The following is a 24,603-nucleotide window of genomic DNA, read 5'->3' on the forward strand; positions in this document are numbered from 1 at the left end:
TGTAAGTAGCGATCTACTTTTGCGCATATACTTTTACTAAACGTACTTCACTATATTTTGTTTTCTCTTCTTTTCATTTCAGAGCAACCAGCAATTCCCAATATATCCTCTGTCCATGTATGCACAATCTTATTGTTTAGTTAGCAGTTTTGCGCCGATGTTCTTCCCTTTCCCCCTATATATGTGCTATTGTGAATATCTTAACATTCAGGCAGCAACTGTTACTATTTTTTGTTTAATTGTTTTAATTTGCGCACTTAGTATATATATATATATATATATATATTTATATATATATATATATATATATATATAAACTATAAAAATACTATATATATATATATATATATATATATATATATACACACACACATTAAAAAAAATATATATATATATCATAGTTACCAGTCCAAGAACCGGTAAAAGAGACAGCATACAGCAAGGAGTAATCCAAAAGGTAATTGTATTCAAAAAACTAACAGTTACACGAAAGCCAACGTTTCGGTCCCACAGGGAGACCTTCCTCAGAATACATGCACATGTGTTAATGTGACCAGGTAAGTAAATGTGAGTACTGGCACAGTATGGTCATTGATGCTCACAATTGAGGGTATGTAAATGGCATGTAGATGTCTTAGAATGTCAGGAAATCCATATGATAGGGGAAACCTTGCCCATAAATCCAATAGTCCATAAGACCCCTAGAGCTAGACCTATAATAAATCAATGTTTGATAGCATCCGAGTACTCACGACCTTCGTTGTATGAAGTCCTGGGAACAGCGTGCTCTTAACCCAAAGCGGATATGAAAGAATATTCCTCCCAACAGGGGGAGGATACAGTCGGTGCACTGCGTATCAAAAAATGCTTGATGCGTTCCAAATGAAGGAAGTATGACGGATGCTGGATCAAAATATCAAAAAGTGTTTATTGAACGTATAGCAACATTAAAAGTAAAATCAAAAATGAATAGACGATACCGTTTTGTGGCTAACGAAATGCTTTTATTCGTGCGAGCTTTCGAGATCTCTGTGGGCTCTCTACAATGTATATTTACTTACATACACACACACACACACACTCTTACATCACTAACATTCAGGGACTATTTAACACCTCAAGTCATAAATCGCATACTGCACGGGGGGGGGGCAGGTTTCAGTCACAAATAACATTTTTATATGCACTGTTTTTAAGTTAAACCTTGCTTCATTCAATGTAACATCGCCGGAAGAGGAGATCAGAGATCTCGAAAGCTCGTACAAATAAAAGCAATTCGTTAGCCACAGAACGGAATCGACTATTCATTTTTGATTATTAAAGCTCGGCTAACACGGTACCCATACATAGTATAATCTTTTGTACAGTATTTGTGAGGTCTTTTTTATAAACATTTTTTACTCTGACAATAAGTGTCATAGGATATGCACTCCAGCATTTCTAGTGCACTAGTTTTTGTTCTTTTCATCACAAAAGGCAACTTAGGCCCGGATCCTCAAAAGGGGGCCAAGCTTTAGCACAGATTTACTTCTATTCATGTGAATGGGAGCTTAGCACCCGTTTGTGGATGTGGGCTTTAGAATTTATCTCTCTCTCTTTCTCTCTTTTTGAACTGTTCTGACTACTAGTACACCTTGCTGTAGTATTGTATACATTGGACTTACCCTTGAGATGTTCTGTTTAATTATGTTGGGGTAGTGGTAACTAAACTGCCAGTGCTTTACATCAAGCTGTATGTGATGATGCTGAACAATGTCCCCCTTGCTCTCTCTTTCTCTAACAGTTAGTAGTACTAGTGTAGAACATTTTGGCTGTGGTACACCAAACACTGATATACAGTAGTCACTCCAGTGGAGTACTGTTTTTATTTCTTTGGTTAAAGTGTCAGCTTATATACAGTATATGTTACGGTGTGTGTGTGTGTCCCTCTCATCATGCTGTCTCTCTCTTCCTATCTGCCTTGCCAATCCTGCCTTGACCGCAAACAGCTATCTAACCTTCCTCTCTTCTCAAAACTAATATGACTGTGCTTTATTTTCAAAACAACACAAACCATGCCCCACCACCCAGCACCCCTCCTCCACGAGGTAACAGTCATGTAGTCTCTCTGCCATGTCCACTAGTCCACATGTTTGTTTTGAGGTGCACCATTTTACTGTGTGAACAATCAAGAGCTCGATTCATTACTTTAACGACCTCTTGATACTGGAGGGGAATAGCCTTAGGGGAAAAATATGCCCTACTGGGTATTTTTCAGCGAGACTGAGCATATTTTAGTAGCACCCTAAAGACCTTGCCCTCAACAAAACTAAAGGGCATTATATCAACTGCTAGCATTTTAGCCACTTTACTATTCAACAAAAAGGCGCACCCTGTGTGTGCACCCTATCAAAAGCTTTGCATTCAGTGGGTTGGTGTATTGGACTAGACATTATTGGTCCACCACGTGTTTGTCTAATCATGCCAGAAGGCCCCTTTTCCCTGTGCCTATGCTGCCTGCTGCTAGTAACAGCTGGCCGTGCAGGTGCATGCCCCCTCATCCTTCTTCTCATCATTATCACTACCATCATCATTACTACCAAGTACATTGTCATTACGATGACCATTAAAACCCCCAAATTGAATGTGGCAGAGAACTACAAAGACACCTATGTAATGTATAAAGGTGCACTCAAGTGAGTTGATAATAACAAAGTTGATGTGCAAAAGTGAAATGCATGTGTTAAAACCTAACTTTTAATACACAACTGAAATTAAAATGACTGAACACAATAGTAACTAAAACACATTGTTTAACTTGTGCTCTAATTAGTTGGTAGAATTAGTGCAGGGAGGGGAAGGAGGAGGGTATGGTAGTGATTGAGGTAAATTGGCTCTAAAGTATCTAATAAACACTGTGAGATAAGAAAAGGTGACAGAAATAATAAAGGCAAAATTGCCCAACTTAGCCTCAAACTGCAATATAGCAGTTATACCTGTGAGATAAGTGGGTCAGATAATGGTAGTCCCCTCTATTGATGAGTTACTTATAAATGCTGATAGAGATCTCCGACTCACTGGCGTCTACAAACTATCCCCCAATGTTAAGATTTTTAGGAGACATAAAATTGATTATAATGTTGAGTGCTGAGAACTCTCGTAATTAAAGCAGTAAAAACTCTCATATAGTACCTCAGCAACCTCCTACACACACTTGCTCACAGCTGATCGCGCTGCCGTCTGCATCAGGGGCGCGCTGCGGGATCCCAACTAATTGAAGTACAAGTTAAACAATATGTTTTTAGTTAGTATTGCGTTCAGTCACTTTATTTTTAGTTGTGTATTAAAAGTTAGATTTTAACACATACTGTACATTTCACGTGTGCACATCAACTTGATGTTATTATCAACTCAATTGAGTGCACCTTTATAAATAAGTATCTTCGCGCTTCTCTACCACGTTCATTTTGTATATATTTCTTACACCTGTTAAGGTGCACCATCCCCACTGGGGATACTGTGGGTCCACTTGTCACAGTAGTCCAGATCTTTTAACACCATTTATATTTAAGGGATCAGTCACAGGGCAAAACAAGGCAGTGAAATAAAATTAGGTTTATTTTGGATAAGACCTTGAGAACACACAATAACACAAAATACAAAAATATTCACACTTACGGGGGTCTGGGGAAGAGATCTACCTTTCCTAGGTGCAGGGACCCACTATAAATATGTTTACCCTGTCCACTTCTCTGCTTCAGGATATCAGAGTGCTGAACACACAGCAGCCACTCTGACATGTATCTCCAGCTGGTCACAGTCCAACTCCACACTCCTTCCCAGAGTGTCTCTCAGATGGTCTCCATGGTCTCTCCCCCTGATAGTCTCCTGCTCTGAGCAGCAGTGTTCATTATATACCCCTTGGTGGCTATCCTTTAACATTGAGCAAGGGTAGCCAGCCAAGAGAAACAGCGCATGGGGCTCAGACCTGGTAACTGATTCTATTAACTAGTGCTCTCCCATTTTTCTGATCATATTTTTTCTATGGAACAGTTCAGCTAAAGGGATTAAAGAAACTCCCTCCATATAAATCATAGGAACAGGCACATAATTTACATTTGCAGGGCTGCCATGTTAATTTCATCACTACACAATACAAAGTATTTAAGGTGGGAGGAATTGCTAACACAGACATAAATACAGACATAAGGTAATTATGTAAAAGACAGGACTTAGAATTACACACAGCTGGCCAAAACCACATCATAAGACAATGCCGGCTTTCTAAACTGGGGGAAGGATTGTCACAGGGAATAAAGAATACAAGCTTTGAAATACATTCTTACAGACATGGGGTACATTTACACATTCCCTGTTCTTCCACCGATATTAAAGACATTTGGCTGGATGAAATATTACTAGGACAGCCAAGTTACACCTTTTTTTAGGGGTAAATAGCTGGGATTTCTCTTTATTAGGTCCCCCTGCTACCCCTACCGTCACACTATTACCAATAGACTTTTTGCATTTCAGTAGGCGTAATCCTGAGTGGACTATTTCCACAGTGTGGAGGTTGTGTTGCCATTAAAACCCCCACCTGGTCAACTAGTACCAGGAATTGAGCCATCCCCAAATTTGCGATTGCTCATGCCCTTCTCACTTCTTTGCCATGTACAGTAGTCTTATGATGACCAAATGCACAAGTACATGGTAGGTCTGCCCTGATTATAGTGTCTGCTTTATGCAAATTTATCGATTTGCACAGGGAAGTGAAATTAAATGAATATTCATGCACATTGACTTTTTGGTGCTAAGCGAACTGACTGGGAATTTTTGATATGATGTTAACTTTTTGATGAAAATAATAAAGGGGAAATTTGCAAGATCACAAACACAGGTGAAATGTTTGCACATTTGTACTATAAATCAGTATTGACAGGGCTGCAGTTTGTTTGTTTTCTTGTCTTAGCTCAGGATAGAGACACATAATTATAAAGCCTCTGCATGTGATAATGGCAGAACAGCACATTCCAAAGCTAAGCTTGGCCATTCTAAAAATGAGTCTGGTGTATAGCTTACAACCTGTTGATTGTTATGTGTTGTTTAAGTGACAAACAACAATGTAAAAACGTTGCTTTAGTCTTCATTCCCATAGAATCTTAAAAGAGACAACAACTGAACAGTGGAAAGCAAGTTACCCACATTAGTACACTGTATTTGCTTTTCCTCTTTACCTTTGTTGTTTTACTGAAGTGTACTATTTCTGCAGATACATTCAATGCTCAATGCATTGAACAAACCAGATTTAGTTTTTAGTATCTCTTTATATACATTTATGCAATCAGAGTTTATTTTTGTTACATATACAAAAAAAATACAAGACAAAGATGTGTTTAGTGTTAAAATAATGTATTTAAGGTTATGGCCTAAAATGATACTCGTTCACCTCTCTCTGTTACCATCTTCCTCTTAATTTCCTTTTCTTTCCAACCTCTATTTGATCTCTCTGTGGCTCCTAGTCAACATGTTATTGAACCTCCGCACCCCGTTCTGAAGAAGAGATCGGCTACATTTAAAGGAATGGAACTAAAATCTTCTACAACACAGAGAATACGTCTTCATGGCATGTTGAATACGGGCCTGTATTTGTAGTTCTCCTCCCATGTAAAGAAGATTCATCTGCGTCCCACCCTACATCCCATTTTCTCTGGCCCTTATTCTATATGGTATGAAGCATCTTCCCCGTGCTGATATTAGTTGAATCCATTTGAATGGTGCTCAGCTCTTCTCAAGCACACACAAGCAGCGCCAGTTTAATAATTGTATTAAACTTATGGGCAAAGCTCTTTGGCCTGCATTTTAGAAAGATGTAATGAAGATTTGTGGTGTCAAAATACAGATGTAGTCAATGTTATTACTGCCGCCGGAACACACACAACGCACCAGTGGGAGAAGCGGCCTTTGCTTTGAATCAGCCGCGTGCAAGGAATGCGCGGTGCTGATGCGCTATTTGACCTGCAGGAGTGCGCCGCGTGTGCAAAAACATTGTCTACATCCGTATGAAGAGAGGAAGTCTGTGTAAAAAAAATTTTTCTTTAAAAAGAAAGAGGAATTGTAATGAATAAAGTAATGCTATTGTGCATGTGAAAAACTAAAAAAGTAGTGGTACTACATACGCCCTAATACCATTACAGTTCATTCTCTGTCAGTCCCAACTGCACAACACTAGTGACACAAAAGCTTCCCTCTAACCAGCTGTGAGAGGGTCTTGAGCAAACATGCTATTGAAAGCCAGTCACTGTCTGAAGATTTGCTGAAAATAATCCCCAGAATTTACTAACCTCCAGTACGGTTTAACCCACCACAATCCTGCTTTAACTGCCAGTGACATGAGTAACAGTTAACGCAAGATCCCATAGGTTAGTGAACCTCCCCCAAAGACTCTAGCATTGCGTTGTACTTTTTAGTAGCCAAGAATTGTCTTGAGGTACAAAATGTACTTGTGTATGCTGTTTAATACAGTTCAATACGGCAACAAAAAAAAAATTCTGTTTAGAATCTGCTCAGCTATTTGGTTAGCAAGACAGATTAATCTTGTAGCTTCCTTTTGGAATATAAAATAAACATCTCTGGCCTTTTTTTTTACAGCAGGCAGCCCAGGAACAAGCCATCAGAGTAAAAGATGACAGGTACGTTTTATTATCTTTATGAACTATAAATTGCTTTATGAAACTTGAAGTACTATTTTATTGTGGCATATAATTCATAGTCTGATTTCATACACAAGGCCATATTTACTAAATGGTGCAATTCCATAGTACACCTTCCAGTGCCAGAAGACACCCTATGCTCATTCAGTGCCGGGAGGTGTCATGGAATAGCAACACTTAGTAGATATGGGACTACATGTCGGTGAACTGGGCTGTCATAAATTTGCATATTTGGAGTTCTCACTTATGCATAGGTTTTACCACTGCAGAAATCATGGACATGGCTTATGTTTATAACATATTATACTGAGAATGATCCACTTTTGGTGCCCATGGAATTCAGGGAAGGTTAAAAAAAATTATTACATGTGGTAAGTATTTTGGGTATAAATATATTAATATCTTTACTATAAAGTCGTTCCCGGGCCCGGCCAGTCAAGGGGCCTGGCCACCCTGCCAGCAACCCTACAGTTTCCTCTGTGCAGGCAAGAAGGGCCCTCCCCTTTTCTGGAATCCACCCCCATTTGTCCCTCCCTCCGCTCCTGCAGGACAGAAGGGCCCTCCCCTTCTCTTGGCACTGCCCATCTATCCCTCCCTTCCCCAGGTTCCTTTAGTGGGCCTGCAGGGCCCTTCTGCGTCCACCCAGGTAAGTCGACATGCCCCAGACCCTTTACCTAAAGGTGTGTGAGTGGCCTTATTATGTTTGAGGAGGGGGGTCTTATTGTGTGTGTGTATTTTGAGAGGGGGGGCTTATTGTTTGTGTGTGTGTATTTTGAGAGGGGGGATTATTGCGTATGTTTGTATTTGGGGAGAGAAGTTTATTGTGTGTCTATTTGGAGAGAGTAGCATATTGGGTGTGTGTATTTGTGTGTGTGTGTGTGTACATATATATATATATATATATATATATATATATATATATATATATATATATATATATATATATATATACAGTGTTCGACAAACCTATACATTTGCTCGCCCCGGGCGAGTGGATTTAACCCCCGGGCGAGTAAATATTGGCCCAAGCAGCACACGTTTGGTACTAGGTGGCGAGTAGATTTTTTTGTGTGGCGAGTAGATTTTTTGGTGATTTGTCAACCACTGTATATATATATATATATATATATATATATATATATATATATATATATATATATATATATATATACACACACATTAAAATATATATAATATTGGGGAGGGGGTTTATTGAGTATGGGGAGGGATGATGAGAGGTGGGGTTGTAGGAGAGGGAGGGGGTAAGGAAAGGGTGACGGGGAAGTGTAAGAGAAAACGAGGCGGGAGGTAGATTCTCGCAAAGCCGCCAACACCTGGGTGGAGGGACCCGGTGCAAACTTTAGTCCTGGGCCCCGGGAAAGCTGTCTGCAGCCCTGGAGATACTATGTAGTTCAATATAATATAGTACAATACAACATCATATTTTAATGTAATAATTTGAATCTCTGTGGAATTACAGTATTTTGATTTTGAGTGTGACTTCACAAAGATAAATAGTATTGCTGCTTTAAAGTAATTACAACGCCAAATGAAAAGAGGTATTACCAAAATATATACTGTATATATATCCAATTATTTTGAGCTATCCATGCATAACAAATCTATTGGCATACTGAGCGATTTTGCTGACATTAAACTGCTCAAGCATATGTCAGCAGAACCCTGTGTAATACACTTCCTGCAATACATCATGCATTATAATTATCCAAATGGTACAGAAAAAGCACATCTGCAAAATATTGTAAGTGTAACAGGCCAATTCTAATAGAGAATAGTCGTAATTAGTTTAAATCTAATTATTCTTTCCCTCGAAACAGCTCCCTTAACCCAGTGCTAGTCAAAGGAAGAATGGCAGAATACCTTAGATTGTCTCCTAAAAATTGCCCAACACCAATTTTTACTTTTTGACCAAGAATTAAAGCTTATCCTTTTTGAATTTCATTACATTGCATAATAATAAACAATGATCATTAATAGCTGTTTTGTTTGTTTTTTTAATATATTTATATATCCTTTGTTACCTTATTTGAAACAAGGACTCCCGCAGAGCTGAACCACAGCACTCTAAGCTATGAGGACACCCCGGTTCCAGAGATATTTAATTTGAAAATTCCCTTGCAATAAATGTTGTCCAGGGGGGAAAAAATATGGCAACTGGAGTCAGCCTCACTCTGGCAGCCAATAGAAAGCCATGAATTACATCAACGTGAGATGATTTTGCAGCTGATTGTGTGACCTTGCAGCCATCTTTTTTTTTTTTTTTGCAACTAATATCTCATCAATCAATGGGTCCCCAGAGTTTTGAGTGTTGTGGTTCAAAGACAAACACTTGATGTGGAAGAGGGTGGAGGGAGTGGCTGCTTGAAATTATTTGTTTAACTAAAAAAAATGAACTGAGCACTGAAAAAATGCAAATGGATTTCAAATGCAATTACCAAATCATCCAGAAAACAAAGGTAAATATGTTTAATCCCACTATACATGTGAAATTCTATTTATTCTGTGATAGGATCCTTCAAACCTATGCCAGTCCAACATTCCACTCCCCGTTATACTGGATTGGCAGAGTAAAAGGAGTAAAAATAGCTCCCAACTGACTAAAATACCATGCTAGGACAGTGTACAGTATGTCTTCAAAGTGTGAGCATACTGGGCTTCTGACGGAATCTTTTTAAATATCACATTGAAGCACCTGCTTCCCCCCCACCCACCCCTGCTTGGACACCTGCTAAACTTTTTCTATGTCCTTTGAAGATAGTCACTGCTCCTTGTTTAAACTGCAATTAAACACATTTTTTATTTCAAACGTTTTTTATTGTTTTTGTGGTATCACATCAAAACTTTGAAACAGGAAGAACAATGTACGTAAATTTCATCTGAACAATAGAACTATCTTTTTTGGTATTTAAACATATTCTGACCATAAGGTCTTAAGACATTTCATTAAAGCCAACAGAAACTCCATCTTATCTTTAGAACATTTAAATGCTTCTGGGCCTCCAATCGGAAGGCTACTACCTTCAAAGTCTTTAAGTGCTTTATTACTTGAAAGATGTGAAAAAGAATAGAAGACAGAGGGGGGATAGGAAAGGGTAAGAGGGGAGGGGGGAAGAGAGATAAGGGAAGAGCTCGTCCCCTTTATTTCCCCTGCGTTGGCTCCGGTATTAGGTTTTACCTTTGGTTGAGATAGATTCCTCGGCTCTATTTTTCTAGTTCACAGGCCATGCGTCCCAGACCTTATAATGCTGGTCTGTTTCCAAACACATTAAACTTTATGGGAAGATATCCCACACATTATGTAAAAGGTGCCGACACTGAGAAGTACTTTATCACATACTGTTGGCATTTACTCTACTTAAAAAGGAAACTGTGAGGATATCACAATTCCCTATCCAATTCTGGTTTTAGTTATGTCACTTAGTGAGAAGCACTCATGAAAGTTCTGTGCTCATGAAGCTAGCTGAGTGTATGAGAGGACGCTCTCAGAAGTACTGTTGTTCCATTGTTGCTATCCACTGAACAGCTAGCAAGGAATTACAATGAGAACTTAGAACAGAAATACAGTGGCGGCCGCCTTTAACCTCCTGCGGCCGCCACCACAGGCTTTTTAAAAACGCGTGCAGACGCGGCGTATTCCGCTGTTTTCCAGCGCCGTGGGCGCTTTCAATGATAAGCGCCGTTAGCGCTTGTCTGGAGATGCGGCCGACGCGCGGAGGACCCCGGCTCAAATTGAAAACATGCCCGCATTTTTACGGGCAAGCTGGAGGTTTAAAGGGGCCGCGACAGTAGTCAACTGCAAATAACTGGGCTCTATATCAGTACTTAATATAGTAGCACTGCATGTCTGATATAAAAAGAAAGTATTACTGTATACAATATATCTTCTATATGTTATACTGCTTTATTTTTGCTCAGTGGAAACATATTTTTCATATAAGTTCCAGGAGTGTAGGCAACGGAGCACAGCACGCAGAAAAATATATCACAAAGGTGGGTCTACGAGGTCAAACTTGAGACGTAAAAAGTATATCGTTCCGCGCACCAGATTGTGAAAAAGTAAAATAGGGGTGATTTAAATATTGCAGTGAAACATACGACCCCCCCGTGAAAAAATATATTATTTCAAAAGTGACTTGATCATAAACCGTGAGGTATACAGTGTATCACACACAAATGTGTTTTTAAATAATCAATACACACATGTGAAGTGAAACTAATAAGATACAAATTGTAACCTTAGCTAAACAATCAGAGAGTCTGCAGCTATTCAATAAAGATGGCTCAACATCTTGTGGAAAGTAAAAGACATAAGACAGAGCACAACTCTCCTAGTGTAGTAATTAATATATAATGTGCTGTAGTGAAGCAGGTAAGTATTGCACGTACAGTACATCAATTCAGATTATCTAAGCATTACATGTTAGGTACATGTTACCACAGAAGAACACCACTGATTTCTGCATCAAACTACAGGTACTGCAGTCCGCTCCTAGGTTGATGTATATAGGCGTCCTCGTGTCGAGCTGTCAGTTCCTGGGTCTCGGCAATTGCTATCAGTTGATGTCAATTGATGTCAGTCGATCCGTAATGGGTTGGTGCTTAGTGTGGCTTTGGTATTGTAAAAAAGGGGAGCTCCCACACTGACGGCGATACACGCCGAACGCACTCCTTGTGTCTCGTGTGGTGGCTGCTGACATCACCGTACTGCGTCACTAGATTCTCTCCCGTCTCGATTACTGTAGCCTCCTGCTGTCCATCCTTCCAGCCTCTCACCTGTCTCCCCTACAATCCTAAACGCTGCTGCGAAAATCACTCTACTCTTTCCTAAATCTGTCTCATCGTCTCTCCTGCTGAAATCACTCTCCTGGCTTCCTGTAAAATCCTGTATCACACACTCAATTCTCCTCCTCACTCTTAAAGCTTTACACTCTTCTGCCCCTCCTTACATCTCAGCCCTAATTTCTCGCTATACACCATCCCAACTCTTGCATTCTGCGCAAGGATGTCTTCTCTCTACCCCCTTTGTATCTAAAGCCCTCTCCCGCCTTAAACCTTTGTCACTGACTGCCCCACACCTCTGGAATGCCCTTCCCCTCGATACCCGACTAGCACCCTCTCTATCCATCTTTAAGACCCACCTTAAAACACACTTGCTTAAAGAAGCATATGAGTATCTCCATTGCTAATACTTTACGCCTCATACATAAACCTTGACCCCTTGCCGACACACTTACCAGAATGCCCTCCTACTGTCTCTGTACATTCTTCCTACTTACCAATTAGATTGTAAGCTCTTCGGAGCAGTGACTCATTTTCCTAAATGTTACTTTAATGTCTGAAGCTCTTCTTCCCATTGTATTATTTGTATTATTTGTTATTTAGATGATTGTCACGTGTATTACAGCGGTGAAGCACTTTGTACATTCCATGACGCTATATAAATAAAGACATACATACATACATACTGTACATACATACAATAGCACATTTCAGGGGAGATTTGGGTTGGCAAGGTAGGAAATCTCTTTATCTTCCATTGACGTTGTGACGGGATGGGGTCCTTGGTATTTACATAAGCACCATAGGCCAGGGACCAGGATAATACATGTGGAAAATAAAGTGACCCCGGCTTTTTTCTGTTATCATGTTCCCTTGGCCATAGAACTGTGAGATTTCTTGTGTGTCAGTTATAGGTGGGATATATGGGTAGAAATGCAATTATTTTGTTTGCAGGAGTTTGGGGGCCAAAGTTACTGGTTGTCCTTTAATTCTCCCCAGCGTGCAAGCATGATTTGTCGGTACGCAGGGTGAATTATACCGGGGCTACCCAGTGTCCCCCAGACTCCTGGATTTCGAGCCCACATAGCCCCAATCCATTTCCCGTATAAGTATAAGGTTCCCCAAAGTGTATACTTTATTAAAGTGTATGTTATAATGTTTTAGACATTTGCTATAAGGCTCTGTACAGTTAGCTAGGGCATCAGCACAGACGCCAGCAGGTCTGTATAGAGTCCTTAGTTCAAAGATGTCAAGGTGCTAAGTGGCCGGGGCAAGGCAGAGTACTGGGCCCAGAGAACAGATAGCCCCTGCGAGAATGCCAGACTCGGTGGAGCCTGCACGTAGGTGGCATTGGATTGACTGGGGGAAATGGCAGAATGTCGGCGCGTTTCTCATTGGTCAATCCATATGTCCCGCACACGGGGCATGCCGAACTGGCTTGACACCCCCTCCTCTGATGTCAGCCAAAGCACAAGCCCCTTTTTCCTATTAACTGGCGGGGAGGAATTCCCACGCCTGATTGGTCGCTCCTCCTACCTCCATGCTGAACATAGAACAGTGGAAGGAATGCAAGGAGAAGCCCCAGCCAGAGAACCAGCCCTTTCTGTGACTTGAGACGATTAAGCTAGGGCTGGCTTTTCAAAGTTGCTTTGTTCAAAATAGCAAAGCAACCAGCTACGTTTTGAAGCTACAAAAACCTGCCTCGTAGGGAATAAGTTCCGTCTTTAGCGGCCAAGTTCTACAAATCGTTGTAGCGGTCGCAGTCAGGATTTCGTGCCAAAATCAGTTCCAGGAGATTCAGGACTAGGTCCCGGTCAGGATTTTCTGCTGGATTTCGGTTCAAGACGTCCGGAACAAGGTTCCGCCCAGGGTAAACCCTCGCAAGCAGGCGCCCTGCACCTAGGAAGGGCTAGATCTCATACCCCAGACCACAGTAAGTGTGTATATTTCTGTATTTTGTGTTTCTGTGTGTTTCCGAGGTCTTTATCCAAATAATAATATATAAAAAACTGTGCACCAATTTGTAGCGATTAAAGTGATAATAAATAAAGTCCAAATGAAACTTAAGTGAATCTAAATGTGATAAAACACACATATGAAAAAATACACACCAAGGCTAAAATCAAATCCGTGACTAATGCAAATATAAATGAATATATAACCTTGTACAATAATGAATGAGAGTCTGCTGCTGGTCAGGATAGCTGGCTCAGCACCTTAGATAACATGTGAAAGAAAAAGAAAAACAGCGCACAACTCTCATAGTGTAGTATGTAAAATATAATGGGACAAATTCAAGGGTGGTAATAAATGCACGTACAGCAAAGCAAATCAACAAAGCAGGGCATGTTTGGGGCACATGTTACCACTACAGCGGACAGCAGGTCACGGATCAGCACACTGCAATCATCACTCGGGTCCTCGGTAAGTAGATGGATCTTTGCAGCTTGGCTCTCCGGTTCCCGCCTCCGTTATGGTATCCACTGCTGGTATGCTGATATTGTCCTCGGCAGAAGACTCACAATACTGGGATTAAGTTCTTATTCCAAACAGCACAAAATACCGCGCTTCCGCCTCCACGTGGGGTGGTCCCCGCGTGGGGTGTCCACCTCAAGGTTATTTTGTTCCGTGGAATGGTCTGGTCCCAGACCACCAAGGGCCAGGATGCTGCTGTGTCCTGGCTGTGTCCCTCACTACAAGCTACAGGGGCAGTATCCCTATCTATGGGCCTGTCCCTGTAGCAGCCACAAACTGAGGGGAGTTGGGCCTATCTGGGGCCTATCAGGGGTCTCTGGCCTAGTGCAGATGCCACAGGCACCTGCACACTCGCACCCTACCCCCTTCAGTGTCCAGCTTCCAACACTCTGCCCCTAACAGGCCTAACTGTCAGCTCAACTAACGTTCCAATCTCCCCTCAGGAGATATATATATATAATAATTATTATTATTATTTTCAATACATTTTTATTCACTTTGTTCATTTTTCTTTGGTTACAACACATCCAGTATTAGTACATGTTACTTTCTCCGTTATTTTTGGCGGTGCAACGTGGATGTTTTGCACTATAAAAATAACCCACTTGTTTTGCGGTAATACCACATTTTTAGGTTATCACAGTTTGATGTATCTTGGCCTATGTGTATATACAGTAAGTGGGACTACATCTTTATAGTTTTTTGTTGAACGTCGATCATTTTATGTACAAACATGTTTAATAGTCTCACACTCGAGTCAAGAAACCTGTTTTACCGATTATAGGTTTCACACTGCTGCAAATGGCAGGCCTTGTAAATGTATGCTACAGTTTTATAGGGGATACAGTGCAAATGTTGCCCATTTATTTTAGGACATTCACATCATATGTACTAGCTTTAGTTTGTTGGCTCTTGGAGGTGTCAAGTGAGACGGCAATTGCACTCAGTTAGTACAAGAATTTGGGCTGTTGGCAAACCGTACTCAAACTAAAGGTTCCATGGAAGCTTAGGGTCAAGGTAAGAGGGAGGTACGTAACATGAAGTAACGTGAAAGGTCTTTATAAGATGTTCATTGCAAATGATGTCGCTCTGTAGAGCACAGTGAAAATTCCATGCCCCTTTTCTCATGGTATGCAAGCGCCATAAATAAATTATTGTAAGTATGGCAATGTATTGCTGATAATATTAATAGGCATCTCTGGGGACAATAAATATTATACTCAAAATCTATACTTTCAGTACAAAGTAACTTAATATCAACCCACTTGACCTTTTGCAAACCCTTCAATATATCAGAGTTATATTATGAGTTATAATTTCAGATGAATGTAACCATAGTGTACTTTTCCCTTCCTACTCTAAAGTCTGCTAAATTTGTAATACAAACACTGGGTTACATAATGTACCATACAGTACATAGGGATTTTTCAAATTAAGCCGTGATACTTCGGATCAGGATACTACTACATGTACAGTAAACTCCCATTTAAGTCAATTGGCGTTTCCGTGTGATAGTGCCCTGATTGGGACAATCACAGTTTATTGAATAACACCCATAGTGTCAACACGTGGGCTGCCACATTTAATTTGGATAGTGTGGGACAGCAAGAAAGCTTTGCACATTGTATTGCATCTTGGTTATCATTCCTGTATTCCTGTACACTCAAATGTTCTCTAAGCTGCCGTGTTAGATTAGTTACAGTATACAGTATATGTGTGCAGTAGCAAGTCAGTTAGCCTAACACCAGGCTCCCGGAATTTGTAGCAAACTGAAGACTGTGATCAAAGTATATATCTTTGTCACTTTTCAAGCTGAGCAATTTGTGCATATAGCAGTGCGCTAAATGGTCAATCGAGAACTCTAGGGCAAGAGGAGCAGTAAAAAATGACAGGGTGTAAGAAGTTAATCATACCCGTGTCTCTCTTCCATTTGTATGTGAAAGACAAATTCAATATAGCAGAAGCAGCAGTGTTTTAGAGCAGATAATTCGGAACAAATGTCTATCATCGTCAACACAAAAACATCACTTGTTGACCTGCAGCCCCAAAATGTGTTTGAGGAAGATACCGGAAAGCAACTCCTAGAAATACTGAGGCCCAGATGCACTGAGCTCATGTACAGTAGGTGATTTAACATAACGTTACCATATATTATAACGCCTTCGCACTAAAGCAAGTAATGACCATTTCTAATTTAGGGAACATGAAGTTATTTGCTTGGCATCCTGTTTTTTTATTTTTTTTATTACTCCTTTGGACTTGTATTAAACACATTAATTTATTAGATGGCACAATGGTCAAGCACACAAAACACACATAAGGAAACAGTAATGCTCCTCCGGCCGGCTTGTACCACAGAGGGATACAGAGTGCAGCACACCAGAGACAGACTTCAAAAATTAGCCCTAGCAATTGAATCCTGTAGGCTGAATACTTGGACTGTAGTGAATTCCTAGAATCAGATGGCTAGTCAGCACAGTCTGACATGGATCTGAGGTACATGATAATGACATGCAATATTTCCCTGTCACACTAACCTCAATATGCAACCTTTAAACAAAGATGTATTGGGCGGTAGGGATACAGTATGTAACTACGAGTTTTACACATTATTTGCGCAGTTGTGATTTAATTGTTGGTCATTTTATTCAGGGCATGGATTTTTGGTCCCGAAGTCTTAACCAGTGACAGAGTTTAAACTTAAAGCCAAGTCACTAGAAACCAGTGCCCAGTGTGCTGAACAAAAATCTACCGATTCTTCCTTGTATGTTACGCTTTTGCTTATTCTTTCATTTGTTTTTTATATGTTGCCTCGAATGTACAACACTTATTCCTTATATAAGGTACGATATAAGCAGACTTTCTTTAAAAAAAACACACAAAAAAACACAATATACACAAATAAATCCAACATGCAAATAGAAAGGGTCACATTCGCTTATTCCTTGTCCATAAACGATAAGCAGGTAGATTTGCCTGATGTTAGAGGTGCTTATTTCTAAATGTGCCAACAATGTTAAATGCCATGTAAAGCGGCAAAGCCACAAAACCATGAGGTCATTGAGATCCTTTGAAAAAGTGCCAAACAGTCTTATAGCAATAAATGTTTACGATATACTAGATGAAACCATAAAATAGGGAAATGAAAGTTTGTATGTGCTGCTTCAAATATTTCGTTTTCCTTATGATTTGAAGTCAGGAACCTTTCTGGGAGATAAAAAGTAAAAATGAAATTCAGTCTGCTGCATGTAAAAAAAACTTTTGTTAAAATAGTTTTTGGAGCTACAGGGTATGCATTAAGTGTCCTGTTTTTTTGCCGAAGTTTTGGCGTGTGCATTTGATAAATAGCGTTTAGTAAGTGTTTTATAACGTATTTATGCATAATTTAGAGGTTAATTTGGCAAGCTTTGTACACACTGGTGCAAAAGACAAAAACAGAAAATATAGAAGTAGGTATTACTCTGATGATACACATTGAACAGTTTTACCAATGCAAAACAGCTAAAGTATGTATATGTAGCCACGTCCCCTATCACTTCTAGTGCGGGGGCAGGGGGGAAGCTGCAGGCTGGATCTGAGCCACAGGAGCTCCACCCTGTGTTGGAGTGCAAGGGGTGGCTATCTTGGTTAGGTGGCGTATGCACAGTCAGTGCGGTGGCCTTCTTGTTTCTTGCACAATACAACGTGTTGCGCATGCACAGAAGCTAGTGAGTGCGGCGGCCATCTTAGGTGGCTCCACAAGCCGGAGCAAGGGACTACATGTCCCATAGTCCTTTGGGGATGCCACATGGGGTTAGCCAGCCAATAGGGCTGTGGGAAGCAAGAGAGGCAGGGAATAGGTTTGGCGCGAATACAGACCGTGCGCCAATCGGAAGAAGGAGGGCAGCAAGAGAGGTAGTGTCCAGGTAGCAGTGCTTTCCTGGACTAGGCCTAGGTTTTCCCCTTACGCTCCAGCTAGGCCCTGAGTCCCCCTCTAGCTTGTGTATTGCAGGGAAGGCCCCAGATAGGGATGCTTCCCCTTAGTATACAGTGGGACTATTACACCGGTGACTGGACGGTCACACGGTGCTCTGCGGCCTGAGACCAGGCCAGGGCCCTAGAGACATTGTGTGAGACCCTCCAGCTTGAGCTCGCACTTCATAAGGCGCATCGGACGCGTAAAGAGTGAGGGGATTATTGGAGGCCCCATGTCGTGGGACCAGACTGATCCTCTATTTCACCAGCTGCACCTGGGTACAGGAGTGCCCACCGGTCCACCAGTGCACCAAAGTGCACCAACGGTCCACAGGGTAGTGCTATCTCACACTGGGGTGGAACTGACATTGAGAAGGACACCAGGGCTATTGGTGCCACTGCACCCTCAATACGTTGTGGCATTGAGCTATACTGTGGGTATTGCACTAGGATATTGTTATTGTATTGTTGTACAGTAAATATCCGTAATATACTTGTGTGTGTATTTTTCATTACTGTACTGTTTCCTGTGAGGGGTTATCCCGCCAACGCAGGGATCCCTCATGGATGCGCTGCACTATAGGAGAAAGAGCTCACCCCATGCTCCTGGTGGCAAAGCCTTAGGCCTCCTGTGAGCAACAGGTAAAACCGCACGTGTAGTCGCCCGCATAGTTTCTCTTAGGCATAGGGAAAAGGGCTACATTGGGAGGCGCTGCTGAAATTCAGACCTGGAGTGCCCAATCTAAATTAAGAAAAGTCAGATCCAAGAAGGGAACATGTCCCTACCGTCCCGCCAGAGTGTCAACGTTTGAGCCTTGAAATGCCAAGTACCTCCCAGTCACATGGTCGCCATCAGCTATGTTTCAATGTCCCTGTCCTTACTGGATCTGTGCGCAACATTGAGCGAGATCCCAGTGTTTACTAAAGCCCGCATTTTAGATCTAAACAAGGATACAACCCTCATGTGGAGTACGATTCTAGTCAACTGCCACCGTGATATACCGGAGGAAGATGCTCCACAGTCTCTGCAGCTTCCCGGAGTCCCACCCAGCACATGTCCCCTCATATACCCCGTATTGACCATAAAACTGGAGAAGTTCACTGTCATCCCTAGCGTGGAGGAGTGTCAGGTGTTTACATCTTTACCTCTACCAGGAAGTCCGAGCCGAAGCAAAGCTAGCCATTCAAATGGAGCTCAGCTTCTCGCTGGAGTACTACAGCAGCTGACAGAGAAGATAAGTCAGCTGTCCCTGACACAACCCTATCGCAAGCTGAAAGCCTTCTTGGCAGTGTGGCCCACACCGCTAGGAAAAGAGGAGTTTGAAGAGTGGAGAGACCACACGGTACAAGTGCTTCCAGAATGGACCTGCTCTGACGCAGTCAAGTGGCAGTGGATTGTGGAGTGCCTGCAGCCCCCAGCCGCTAAAATGGTGCAATTCTACTTTGTCATGCGTGGGCTGACGCCCAAACCCTAATCCCGGCCTTAACCAAAGTTTACAGAATTAAGGACGATGCCATCGCTGTAATGGCACAGTTCCATACCTTTACACAAGATGAGGGGGAGGAAGTATCAGAGTTACTCCTATAGGTTCAATTGGCCCTATGGACCCTGTCAATAAAAAGGTTATCTGGATGTCCAAGGCAAACAACTTCTGAACCAAACAACTCCTGCGGGGAGTTTTGCCTATGCATCTGGTCGCTATCAGGACCAGCTGCACCCTTTCTATGGAGCATCCCCTTAATTTTCAAGATCTAATGGATCAAGTACAAACTCAAGAGGTTATTTTGCGAGTCCATATTTCCAAGACGTCTCGGGGGTCTTCCAAAGGAGAGAGTAAAGGAACTCCCTCCAAGAAGCCAAGCGCGAAGGCGAATCCTAAGAAAGATATTCCCCCGGAAACCCCTCCCCAAACACATCGATGCTCGGCTCCCAACTCTGGCTTCAGAACGACCCAAAACAACCGTTGTTTCAACTGTCACCAAGAAGGAAATTTTGCCCAGGACTGCCTGAAGTCAGATATTTCCAGCCCTGGAACTATGGCCTTCACCGTGCAGTCAACAGAACACCTGTCCACATCCTCGGATACTGCCCTTGAGCCGAGTTCCGAAGAGGAGGGGTCATCGGATGCCTACAATCGAATAGGACACACGGCCATAGTAAGAGTACTTGTGGAGAGCATCTACTCTTCTGAGTTGCTGGACACTGGGTCTCAAGTGACCATCATTTACCGGCCGTTCTACGAACTGCATTTGAAGCATCTGTAAATGCAGCTGGCAGAAAAGATGACGTTAAGGGGTCTTTGTAGTGAAGACTACCCCATCGATGGTGTGATTCAAGTACGGTTGGATATACCTGTGATGGTAAGGGGTAACCAGGCTCTCAAATAAAGGTTAAGCCCATTTTTTGTAACCTCTAATCCATATATAAGGGTCCAAGAGAGCTTGCTCTTGGGCCCAGTAACATTGTATCTTTCAATGCAATGTAATAAAGAATTTTTTGTGTTTTTATCTTTCCGGGCATGTCAGCGAGAAGGGATTGCTAGTGCATGAGTTTCAAGGGGGATTTTGTGGAGGAATTATTGTCAGAATGTGCCCAAGTAGTTGGGGTCCGGAATCGTGCCTGATTCTCGGATACATGTAGGCACATTGTCCCGGCAATATCTCCCCTTGAAAACAGTTGCGCAACTGACCTCTAGGGTTCCCTGCTTCAACATAGCCCAGAAAGGTAAATGGGGAATAGGGATGAACAGTGTCCCTGTAGCTGAGGTGATCCCTAGGTTAAGGGGAGTACCCCAGAACCTGTATTAGGTTTGTGGGTGCTCCAACTATAGATAAGGTTGTGAGGGGACTTTCAGAGTCCAGGCTAAGTCCAATGGGACTTAGTCCTTTGTACTTCCATTGGGATGAATAGTTCTTTTGAAAGCTCCCTGTATTATCCCTGAATATATTTGTATATTGTTATCATATCCCCTCTTAGACGCCTCTTTTCTAATTTAAACCAATCTAATTTAGCTAGTCTCTCCTCATAACTCAGATTTCCCATACCCGTTATTAATTTGGTGGCTCTTCTCTGCACTTTTTCTAGTTCCATAATGTCTTTTTTATGGAGTGGTGCCCAAAATAGTACACCATATTCAAGGTGTGGTCTTACTAATGCTTTATAAAGGGGCATAATTATGTTTACTTCACTTCCATCCATTTCCTGTTTAATGCAAGATCAGATCTTGTTTGCCTTTGCAGCTACTGCATGACTTTGGTCACTATTGCTAAGCCTGCTGTCTACAAACATTCCTAAATCCTTCTCCATAAAGGATTCCCCCAATGTATCCCTATTTAATGTGTAAGTCGCCAGTTTATTCTTGTTTCCCAAATGCATAATCTTACATTTACCTGTATTAAACCTCCTCTCGCATTTAGCTGCCCAAGTTTCCAGTCTATTCAAGTGCTTCTAGAGAGATATTACATCCTGCTCTGATTCTACTACATTACACAATTTAGTATCATCAGCAAAGATGGAGACTTTGCTCTCTATGCCAACCTCAAGGTCATTAATAAGCAAGTTAAAAAGCAGTGGTCAACTACAGCCCAACCTGAAAAAGTACATTTACGGCAACGCTCTGTTGTCTATCTGTAACAGGGGACTTATCCCTGTTCAGTAATGTGCCTTTAATCTAGCAGTGTGGTAGTTAATTACTAAACACCACCTGCCTGATTAGATTGCTTACAAAAGCCTGCCTTTGAGACATGAAGTGACTCCTTAGCTCTGACTGAGAGCTGACCTTTGGAGACAGCACATGTCTTGAGCTCTGCCCAGCATAGCTGATTGCAAGACACCAAACAAGACTTCTAAACCTGGATGCTGATATTTTCTGTGCACACACGGGTGCGGTTCCAGGAGAGCAGAGAAGCTTACTCTACAGAAGCTGACAGATAAGACTTTCATTATTAAGAGACTGCTTATATCTGCTTATTTTCATGCTATGTGTTTGGGGTTGGGAGAAATGCTTAACTAATGGAGATGGGAACTAATTGCATAGGATTTCACTAGAAATACTCCCAAGTGAATGGAAGCTTTGTTCCCCCCCCCTGTGTTTGGATAATTTCCTGATGAAAAGGAACAGGCACAATAAAGCCTATTATAATTTCACATTATAAAGCCTCCTAATTGTGTACCTCTGTGAACGTCCGTCTACACTATCTTTCAACCAGTTTTCAATCCAGGTGCAAATATTATAATCTCATTTGTGGAACCGTATCAAACACGTGTGTGTGTGTGTGTGTGTGTGTGTGTGTGTGTGTGTGTGTGTGTGTGTGTGTGTGTGTGTGTGTGTGTGTGTGTGTGTGTGTGTGTGTGTGTACATCTGTGTGGTTGTGTGTACATATTATATTTTCATACTATATGTACGTGTGTGTGTGTACGTGTGTACGTGTGTACGTGTGTACGTATGTGTACATGCATTATATTCATATACTATATCATCTGCAATTTGTATTTTCATCTTAATAGCATTTGCATTTTAAAATGTATAATAACATAAATGCTGTTTTGTTTTATTACTGTGTATTAGAGCAAATAGCAGATTCAATATGTTTCGTTCTTGCACACTGTACATCCAATGACTTAACTTGCTTTTCTGTTTTGCATGAAAATTGTGGAAATAGAAGGGGTGGGCGGTTTACCTCAGATGCGATGGGTTGTGAAATGTAAAAAAACAAATTGCTCTCTGGAGTTTTGCCAATGTTCTCTTAGGCTGAACAGAACAATAGTTTATCTTCCCCACAAATTAGGCTTCATACAATTATGGTTACCATAGTGCATTATGCACCATTTATTTAAACAAACAAAGAATCTAATTTTGTTTTGTGCCATTTTATTTACTCTATACGGAATATGATAAAGGGGAAAGTAGATAAGGGGGACCGACCACACAGTGGGTTCTTTCTCCACAAATAAAAAACAAATGTGGAAGTATAGCAGTGTCATTGTCCATAAGAAGCGGATCCAAAGTAAAAGAAAGAGTTTTTTGAAATAAAAACACACAGAGGAAGAATCCCTTTATTTTTCTTGCGAGCAGGTCAAATAAAACATTGCTGATGCCCCATTTATGTGGTGAGACAAGCAAACACTTGGCAGCCAGATGAGAGCATACATTGAAATCTGGCACTGTTTCCCACACAGCTGTCAGTCTGCTGAATAATCACTTCATTCTCAGTTTAATGCAACGGCAGGTTATTTTGTGTGCTCCACAGGGAAACCCTGTTGACACTGAAATGGTTGTGTGTGTGTTCTCTTTCTGTCCTGTTCTGTTGATCAAAGGCTTCCCTTTGTTATTATGAAATAGTCTCCAATCTTCCCCATCACTAAAATGGTAACGTCTTGTTAAGTCTTTCTAACAGTTAAATGCTCATAAGGACTTCTAAAGTTTTACATTCTTGGATTCGCCTCAATATTGATTTTTTCTGCAGAAAATTTCACCCCCATCTTCACATCTGTGTGATAGAAACCATGGGATGTACTCACCACTTCTCTCACGTGCATCATTGCATATTTGCCGTGTAAATTGGAGAAACTAGAATGATCCAAATTCCTTTAGCATTCATGTTGGCCGCCATGCATTGGCAATCAGTGTTAACATTCAGCATCTCTGCAGAAATCTCTCCAGATCTGAGATTGCATATCCTAAAACATCGGGCAAAGACTCAATGTTGCAACTTGCATTCATTTTAATCTGATGGTCGATTGAACAGCCCTTTTAAACGCTTGCAAAGTTTCATCTGTATCATTGTCAAGGTTAATCGATTTGCAAAGAGTGGGATATAGTGATCTGAACCAAAATGTTTGACAGTACAAATTAACTCTGATCTCAAAAGCTTGAAACTATCTTGCAGGGAAGTGGCATTTGACAGACTTGCAGTAATGATATGTGAAACCTTAATAAAATAGACTGTTTTTCTTCAAGACATTAATAGACTCCCTGGCATAAATTCATGTTAGATGACATGCCCATAGCATTATTTCCAGAAGAGTCAGTACCAGCAGCTGACAATAAGCAATAGCAGTTTCTTCTACATTGCTTGCCACATTGCACCTATCTAGCTTACATTTAGTTTTAGGTATCCCGTTTCTATTTTGTCATATTTATAGCTCTGTACTGTAAGAGGATATTCCTGTTACAGTACATCCACCTTCAAATGTGCACTTTTTATTGTACACCACTACATATTATTTTATATAGTAGTTTTACCCAAAGATCTTATTTACAATATTGCCACAGTATCTGCAAATAAATATAAAAATCAAGTTGCCTTTTGGCAGCTTATTAAAAAACAGAAATACATCCGTTTTACAAGATAGCACGGCATTCAATGGGCTTTATGTTCGATATCCCAGATTCCCGGTGACATACATCCATACAGTACACACAGTACACACATACAAAACTACATGTCTGATATAATACAAATGTTTTATAGGCTGTTCAAGGCGCATTGAGCTACATTTTGTGGAATCGAAAGAACCAACAAAGCTTTCTATAACTAATGAAAGGTCTCAGCAGTTGGGTTTCACCATTTCTTTAAAGAGTGACTTTACCATTTATATACCTCCCCAAGCACACATTTATACAGTACGTGGAAAGATACCTGTGCACAAAAAGAAACACCTGAGATACCTGGGAAATATGCA

At 41.2% G+C, this 24,603-nt stretch overlaps 1 protein-coding gene across 3 annotated transcripts in view; it reads left to right on the forward strand.

Annotated features, from left to right (window-relative positions):
- Positions 1–24,603, forward strand: part of AFF3 (ALF transcription elongation factor 3) — a 508,712-nt gene that overhangs the window by 426,581 nt on the left and 57,528 nt on the right. For all 3 annotated transcript variants that reach the window (XM_075590476.1, XM_075590475.1, XM_075590473.1), the window contains one exon: positions 6,628–6,668. In XM_075590476.1, the coding sequence (XP_075446591.1) occupies positions 6,628–6,668 (41 nt within the window). The remainder of the gene's footprint in view (positions 1–6,627; positions 6,669–24,603) is intronic.

The sequence above is a fragment of the Ascaphus truei genome, chromosome 3 (genome assembly GCF_040206685.1).
Source record: "Ascaphus truei isolate aAscTru1 chromosome 3, aAscTru1.hap1, whole genome shotgun sequence".
Classification (NCBI taxonomy): Eukaryota; Metazoa; Chordata; class Amphibia; order Anura; family Ascaphidae; genus Ascaphus; species Ascaphus truei.